This window comes from Balaenoptera musculus, chromosome 18, assembly GCF_009873245.2.
Source record: "Balaenoptera musculus isolate JJ_BM4_2016_0621 chromosome 18, mBalMus1.pri.v3, whole genome shotgun sequence".
In the NCBI taxonomy this organism is placed as follows: Eukaryota; Metazoa; Chordata; class Mammalia; order Artiodactyla; family Balaenopteridae; genus Balaenoptera; species Balaenoptera musculus.
Genome location: NC_045802.1, coordinates 5531984 through 5540487, shown reverse-complemented (window position 1 = coordinate 5540487; position 8504 = coordinate 5531984). Strand labels below are relative to the sequence as shown.

Below are 8504 nucleotides of genomic sequence, written 5' to 3'. Positions count from 1 at the left end.
CCGCCCTCCACTAGCCTGACTTCTACCACCCCTTTCTTGGTTTGCAGTTAAGACTTTTGAATCTTGAGTGTAAATGCTTTTTAAAATTTTTAATTGCTTTAAGAACTTCCCTGGCGGTCCAGTGGTTGAGAATTCCCCTTCCATTGGTGGCGGGGGGGAGGCGGGGGGGTGGCTGGGTTCCACCCCTGGTCGGGGAGCTGAGAATCCCACCTGCCTCGCGGCCAAGAGACCAGGACATGGGACAGAAGCGGTATTGTAGCAAGTTCAATAAAGACTTTAAAGATGGTCCACATCAACAACAACAACAAAAATCTAAAAAAAAATTTAATTGCTTTAACTTGAATCCCAAATGTGAGACGAACTCGGAGATGCAACCTGCAGTTAGGGTCTTAATTTATCTCGTGTGGAGGGCCAGCGGTTTCCTTGGGGAAGAAAATAAATGATCAGAGGTGACAGTTGTCCGGGGCGCGCAGTCGTTCTGGCCAGGGGCGCAGAGCGGAAAGGAACCGGCCCATTTCTCCTGGCTCGCCTCGTCACCTCCCGGGTTGGCCAGAAACGTTGTCATCAAAGCAATGGCTTCCCTTTTCTTTTCTCTTTGGGATGGAAGGAGCTTCTTGACCACCACCACCCCCCCTTCCCTGCAAATGCAGAAACACGACTCCTTAGTCTCTAAACCCAGATACCCAACAAGATAGCTCTTTCCCCCTCTCTTTTGCAAGTCTCTTGATTTCATTCTTTGAACCTGTGATTGGAGGTTAAAGTGCACCAGGTTGGAAGGAGGAAGCTCTTAACAATAAAGGTTTGAATATTTAGCTGTGATGGGTCGCTGCCCTCTCGCGAGCTCCCCCCCCCCCTTATCTTTTAAAATGCAAATCGTGTTTCGGGGGGTTGTGCGCCGGGTGCGCGCTGCGCCTCGACGTCTCCAGCCATTGGTGTCTGTGTCATTACTAATAGAGTCTTGTAAACACTCGTTAATCACGTAAGGCCGCCGGCCCGGGTCTCCGCACGCCAGCCTGTGGCGGGTCTTCCCCGCCTCTGCAGCCTAGTGGGAAGGAGGTGGGAGGAAAGAAGGAAGAAAGAGAGAGAGAGAGGGAGGGAGGGAGGAAGGGAGGGAGGAGACAGGCCAGAGGGAGGGACCGCCTCAGAGGCAGAAGCGCCGCGAGGAGCCGGCGCAGCACCGCGGGCCGGGGCGCAGCCACCCGCCGCTCCTACGCCCCCTCGCCCCTTCCCCAGCGCGGCCCCCGGCAGCCTCCCGCGTCCGTCCCCGGGCAGCATGGTGAGGTTTGCCGTCGGGCCCTCGCCACCATGTACGTGAGCTACCTCCTGGACAAGGACGTGAGCATGTATCCCAGCTCCGTGCGCCACTCCGGCGGCCTCAACCTGGCCCCGCAGAACTTCGTCAGCCCCCCGCAGTACCCGGACTACGGCGGCTACCATGTGGCGGCCGCCGCCGCCGCCGCCGCGAACTTGGACAGCGCGCAGTCCCCGGGGCCGTCCTGGCCGCCCGCGTACGGCGCCCCGCTCCGCGAGGACTGGAACGGCTACGCGCCGGGGGGCGCGGCGGCCGCCGCCAACGCCGTGGCGCACGGCCTCAACGGGGGCTCTCCGGCCGCCGCCATGGGCTACAGCAGCCCCGCCGACTACCACCCGCACCACCACCCGCACCACCACCCGCACCACCCGGCCGCCGCGCCCTCCTGCGCCTCGGGCTTGCTGCAGACGCTCAACCCCGGCCCCCCCGGGCCCGCCGTCACCGCCGCCGCCGAGCAGCTGTCCCCCGGCGGCCAGCGGCGGAACCTGTGCGAGTGGATGCGGAAGCCCGCGCAGCCGTCGCTCGGCAGCCAAGGTAAGCGCGGCGGCGCCCTGCCGGCGGGCGCCCGGGGAAGGCGCGGCCTCGGCCTCCGGCTGCGGGGCAGCGAGTGCCCCGTGCGGACCGGCGTCCGGGGCGGTCTGGGGACTCCGCGCCAGGGGGGCGGGGCGGGGCGACAACGTCTGGGGGCTCCGGCCCCCCCCCGGCCCCCGGCCCTTGCGTCTGGGCTGGCTGGGGTCGGGAGGGACTATTGTGGTCTCGCGAGCCGTGTTCAGTGTAGGGCAGAGGGGACGCTTCCTCTTTCCGCCCGTCCCTCGTTCATAACGTCCTTAGACTCTTGGGAGAGTCCCGCGAAGGTCGGCGGAGCACGGCTGCACGGGAGCGGGATCGCCCTCCTCACTTGCCGCCGCTCGCACTCGCTCGGTGCGCGGCTTCCCTGGAACGCCCCCGGGCCGGGCTCTAGACCGCCTGTGCACGCCGTCCTTGCCCGTCCGGGCCACTCGGGATGAGTGGTGGTCAGGGGGCCAGGAGGGCGGCGAGGCCGCGCGTGGGACCAGGTTTGGCCATTCGGGGCAACTCTGGGCATCGGAGCTCCAGCGCGTAGGGAGACCCGGCAAAGCTGCTGAAGCTGGAAAGAAGGTGTTGGCCCCAGGAGCTAAGTAGGGAAGGGGGGGTGGCCGGGTCTTTGAACCTTTGATCTGCAAAGGGGTTATTTCAATCAAAAGCCGGAGGGCTGGGACCAGACGCCCCGGGACTCCCCTCGTGTCTGCAGAGGGAGAAGGAGAGGAAGTCGTGGTGCAGATTCAGTCGCTGCTCCAGACACGGATCATTTCTCTGGAACCCTCCTTTCCAGGGTCTCGTGTGTGTGTGTGTGTGTGTGTGTGTGTGTGTGTGGTGTGTGTGTGTGTGTGTGTGTGTAGGCGTGCAGACGTTCAAGAAGCTTGCTCCAGAGATGTCTCTGCAAAGATCCTAGGTTTGCCGGACTGTGTGGGCTTGTAGGTTCCGGGCCTGCCCCTTCTGGTGTCGGAATGTGTGTCAAGGTGGGAAGGAAGTTCAGTAGGTGTGGTGAGAGAGTCCTGTTGGGTCCCTTTTACTCCACGAAGTCTTTCCCAGCCCTCTGCACTTCCGCTTTTTTCTCTTCCCTCCTTTCTGGCCCAGCCCGGCCCGCATGCAGGTTATGGACACTTTGCAGAGGTTTATAGCCAATTACAGCCGTATAAATCAGAGCAGCCGTTGGGGGCTGTCTCTGGGCCTCGGTTTTTGCGTCACTGGGCACATGCCGGGACCGACCAGGTGGGAAATGCGGCGGCCCGGGGAGAAGGCCTCAGGGCCGACCCGGAACCTCGGCTGGGTCCCTTCCCCAAGAGGAGGCGCCCTCGCCTGCACAGAGCGCGCTCCAAGGAAGGCTCTTTGCCACAGAACCTGCCTGGGGCGCAGCTGGCGGGGCTGGGGCGGCCTAAGGGAGACCCCTGGCCAGTCCCGGGAGAATGACCGTGGAGCAGGGCGGGGGGGAGGAGAGGGAGGGGAGCCGCAGGAGCCCAGGCCGTGGGGTCAGCAGATGAGAGGCCGCTGTGAAGTCCCGCGCCGAGGTGGCAAGACCGCAGTCGGCGCCGGGCGCCCTTGTGATGTTAATGTGGGGAGACCGCGGCCCGCGGGCCGGAGCCCGACTCCTCTGCGGAGTGTCATCTGTCAAGGGGCGAGGGGGGGTGGTACTCCGCCCGGCCCGCTTTGATATACACCTTCCCAGCCCTGCCATTGTCTCTTTTAGGGCCCGGAAAGAGGGTGGTGACTTTCGCAGTCAATAATGAATTCTGACAAGTCCCTCTCATCTCTCCCCCCTTCTAGTCCCCGCCTTGGTTCCCAGGGGGTGCGGGGCGCCTCCAAGGCCCTTGGGGTGCTGGTCGCGGGGCGCACATGGGTCCTGGTCACCGCGTCCCCCGGTCCCTCTGGGATACTGAAAGGGCAGCCCCCGAGCCAGAGCCGCTCCCAAGTACCTCAAGGCCACTATCGCTGCTGGGGAGTTCGGCTGGGAGAACTTTGCGCCCGGCTCTCCAGCCCTGGAGGTTGTCCTTTGTGGCTCCAACCTGGCTCCGGTGCCAGCCCCGCCTTATACGATCTGCGCGACCTAGTCTGATTCTCAGTTTGTTCATCTGTACGAAGGGGCCACTACCGCTGGCAGCTCGAGTGTGTTGGAGGCGGCAGCGCAGGCTCCCAGGACGTGTCAGTTCCCTTTAATTTCTCCGCGGGCGCAGGGTCGGGGCCGCTGCGCGCATTCAAATGCTTCTGCTGGCCGTGTTGATGTTAATGCGCCTGGCGGGGAGGGGGATGAAAGCCCCGCCGCCATTTGCTCAGTAGTGGTAATTCAAACAGAATGCGGTTGTTATTAAGGCATTGAAAGGGCTTTTCTTTGATAAGATCGCCTTGTCCTGCATTGTTCGCCGCTGTGTTCTCCTTTCAGCGGCTTGGGGGAGCTCCCTCTGTTCCGGCCTGTATCTTCCCAGGGCGCTTTTGTTGTGGTTTGCAAAGGGTTTTACCTGAACAAAGTCGGCCTGCGGGGCATTAAACACCTCCGAGCAACTCCCAGACCCTTTAGATCTAACTGTAGCACCGGGCACAGGGCGATTGAACCTGTTCTGCTGGGAGAAGACCCCAACCTGGGGCCGAGTGGGAGAGAACAGCTCCTGAGCGGGGCTCCGCCGAGGGCTGACCTGGGACAGACCTGGTGGAGACACCAGGCTCCGGCCTGCTTCGACTTCATCGCGCTGTTTGTCAAGGCCCTTCAGTAAAACAATCAATCCAAGGTTTAATATGTTGACTCAATCCAATGAGCATAGATCACTGGTCAGGATAGCTCTGGCAGGGTTTGCAGCAGAAATAAATGGAGGATTAAAAAAAGAAAGAGTGCCAAATGCCAAACCAGGTTCGGCCAGGTATAGAGTGTCCCCAGAGAGAGGGATTATCTGCCTGCCAGACCCCGGCTCAGAATTCCTTCCACCCGATAGATAGGGCTGGGGCGTGTGTGTGTGTGTGTGTGTGTGTGTGTGTGTATGTGTGTGTTTCTGGTGACTTGAGGGAACACGTCAGCCACTGCACCCCCTTCCCACTTCTAATAAAACAAACAGAAAGTAACACCGCACCACCACCACGAACAACACATATCCACAATCCCAGCTGTTTTTAGGGTAGGCTTCTATCTCTGGTAGGCCTGAAAATCTGAATATTCCCAGGACTCTGGTGCCTCTGCCCTGCCCTCTTTTCCTTTGGGCCTCACCAGCTCAGGTACTGTATTTGGTTTACAAAACCGGTGGTGGGGTTCTGCTATCTTCTGTGTGTATGAATTTTAAATTTTTCTTAATTTTCAAAAACTGCTTGACTAGTTTAGTTGTCCTGAATAGCCCCATACCCTCCCCCCAGGACCTTCTGGGGGGGTCTTGTCAGACTCAGCAGGAACCAGCCAAACCGTGGCCCCCCAGGGCGGTGGAGGAAGAGAAATGGCTCTTGGGTTAGGGAGGTTTGTCATTACCCATGACTGATGGGCTGCCTTGCAGTTCTCAGTGCTAACTTTGCCTTCCTCCACAGTGAAAACCAGGACGAAAGACAAATACCGAGTCGTGTACACGGACCACCAGCGTTTGGAGCTGGAGAAGGAGTTTCACTACAGTCGCTACATCACCATCCGGCGGAAAGCCGAGCTGGCCGCCACGCTGGGGCTCTCCGAGAGGCAGGTGGGAACCCTCCAGGGCCTGGTCACTGCCTGGGGGTGTCCGGTGAGGAGGATTAGAAGCCAGGCCCCAGGATCCACCTAGTTCTGTGGGCAGATTAAAGCAAGAAGATGGAGAGCATTTTCCTTCCAGATGCTTTTTATAAAGACTTTTTCCCCCTCTAGTTGTCTTCTTCTTCTTTTTTTTTTATTGTTGAATTTTTTTTTTCCTATTTTGGGGGACCTGGGAGGTACAAGAAAAAACTGAGTATAGTCTAATTCAGAATTCTGTTTGGGTCAATAAAGACTTAAAGTCTTACTCTCTCTGTACCTAGCACGGTACCTAGGCAAAAAAATTAATATAAGACCCCAATGCCTGCCCATAAAAACTAGAGGGTTGAGGCTTGGCTCCTGAACACTCTGTGTGGTCTGGGAGAAAAAAAAAAAAAAAGGTCAAATTCACAGTCAGGAAACCCCACGTTAAAACTCATTCTCAGCCCCAAGGTGAGGAATATTACATTTCAGTTTAGCTTTGAGAGGCCAAAGGTTGTCATTTTGAAGTACATCCAGCCCTGGCCTCCTCTTGCTTGGTGTGAAAAGGGCCTGGCAGTTTCTGTTTTCCTTGCTTCTGAGACTCTGAACTTTTCCAGTAAAGTTGTAGATAAAGGTTGCTTTGGAAAGAAACCTGGGGAAAGAGGAGGGAGGAGGAGGCTCTTCTCTCTCGAGGCTGAGTTGGGCTTGGGAAGGGCTCCAACAAGCACTCCAGCACCGGGCCATTACGGGATAGTCCGTGAAAAGCTGCGTGAAGGGCTGGGGTCCTTCAGGGCCAGAGGGCACTTCTTTGGCCGGAGAAGGTGACACGGGTGTTCGTGCCGAACACCGTCCCTTTTTTCCTTCGCATCCTCTTCACCACCTTCTGTTTTTCTCCGCCTTTCCATTGCCAGGTTAAAATTTGGTTTCAGAACCGCAGAGCGAAGGAAAGGAAGATCAACAAGAAGAAGCTGCAGCAGCCGCCGCCGCCGCCGCCTCCGCCGCCATCCCAGCCGCAGGCTCCCCAGCCGCAGCCAGGTCCCCTGAGAAGCATCCCGGAGCCCCTGAGTCCCGTGTCTTCCCTGCAGGGCTCGGTGCCTGGCCCTGTCCCTGGGGTTCTGGGGCCGACTGGGGGGGTGTTAAACCCCACTGTCACCCAGTGACCCACAGTGGCCTGCGGTGGTAGCAGAGCAATTCCAGGCTGAGCCATGAGGAGCATGGACTCTGCTAGAATCCTCAGGAAAGACCCCTCCCCTCCCACCCACGACCGTTCACCCACCGACCTAGCCCTCCAAGGAAAAATGGGGGCCTGGGGGAAAGACAAGTGCGGTTGGAGGCCTCAAGGAAGACGTTCTCCCAGATTTTGACTCTTTCCGGTCTGACTCTTTCTGCCACTGAGGAGATGGGAAGTGACCACCGGGGCTTCCTTTAGTACTGGCAGAAACACGCCTGGACTGGCTCAACAGACCAGCCTTTCAGCCCCTTCCTCCTCAGCTCTTTGCCTCCAGAATCTGCAGGATGCCTCTCTGGTTGGAGCTGAGCGGGAGAGGGACTCGGGGGACCGCCAGGGATGGAGCCAAGATGGCTGCTGTCAACTCACTGCCCTCCAAGGACCCGCTGGCCCCTCTTGCCTCAAGGGCAGGCAAGGTTCAAACCGCAGAAGCCAGAGGCAGCTGAGATGGAAACCTGGACCCACTGAAGAGTGCAGAACCGCCAGGTCTTTGTCTTTCTTCTCTTCCCTTCCCAGGCCAGGAAAGGCTTGGCTGGTGCACGTGCAGTGTATGGCGTGAGGGGGTGGTTACTGGACTCCAGGCCTGACGAGGGGGCCCGAGACAGGGCCTTGTTTAGAAAGCCTGTCACCAGAGCTTCTCTGGGCTGAATGTATGTCAGTGCTATAAATGCCAGAGCCAACCTGGACTTCCTGTGATTTTCACAATCTTGGGGCTGATGAAAAAGGGGAGTTTTTGTTGTTGCTGCTGCTGTTTGGGTTATTGGTCTGTGTAACATCCAAGCCAGCATTTTAAAAGCCTTCTGGATCCATGCGGAGAGAAGTGATACGGTGAAGGGAAGTGGGGGGGGTATTTGAACACAGTTGAATTTGTTTTTTTCTAAAAAGAAAAAAAGAGATAAAGGAGCTTTCCAGATTTCAGATTCTGTCTTTATCACCTTCAGATTTTGTCTGCAATTATTATTAGTAGTAGTATTTTAAGTCATGAAATATCCTCTCTACTTGCCAACTAGAATTAGGAAAATCAAGGAGGGGGGGTGGAGAAGGTTATCTGGACAACCTCATTTTACCCCAGAGCGGCAGAAGCCTGAGGGAGCAGCTTCTGAGACCTACCCTGCCCCCAAGCCCGAGCCCAGCCTCGGATTGTGGAATGTGTGGTTCTCCTGGGGGTGCCTGTGGGCAAAATGCACAGCTGAGCGCTCAGCTGCTTCTCAGCTGGGGGAATGATGGGGAGTGAGGGAGCCCACTCACAGCGTCGCATCGAGTCCACACTGAGACGATCGCGCACACTCCCTTCACCGGTGACTCCCTTCTCCCCAGGATGCGCCCCCCCCCCATCCAGCTAAACACAAGCATTCAAGTAAAAATATTCGATTTTCTATTTCCCCAAGGCAACGTTTCCACGAATGTAGTCTCCAGTATATCGGTTTCCGTGAGCCCTTTCTGACTCCACCCCTTGCCTTGTCCCGCGCCGTTTCCCTTCCCCGCTCCTCCCTCCACCTCCCCCCACAGACAAGAATTCGAGACCCAGCAAAAGATCCTTTTAGTGATGGTTGCTTGTTATCTGTCTGATCCGCTGGGGACCGGGCTGCTGCCCTTGAGGTTTCTGGTCCTGGAAGCCGCCGACCTGGGCGCTCTCGGCGGGGCCTGGGGAGAAGGGCTTTGCCCTCCGTTGCGGTCTTTCCCACAGGCAGCCTGGAGCCCTAATCAGCGCCTCCACCGAGGGAAGGGGTGCC

At 58.2% G+C, this 8504-nt stretch overlaps 1 protein-coding gene across 1 annotated transcript; it reads left to right on the top strand.

The window, feature by feature from the left end:
- Positions 1-1167: 1167 nt before the first annotated feature.
- Positions 1168-7662, top strand: CDX2 (caudal type homeobox 2). The gene is made up of 3 exons (XM_036831864.1): positions 1168-1846; positions 5390-5535; positions 6455-7662. Exons 1-3 carry the CDS (start codon positions 1306-1308, stop codon positions 6701-6703), a joined length of 936 nt encoding a protein of 311 aa, XP_036687759.1. The 5' UTR covers positions 1168-1305; the 3' UTR covers positions 6704-7662.
- Positions 7663-8504: the final 842 nt, after the last annotated feature.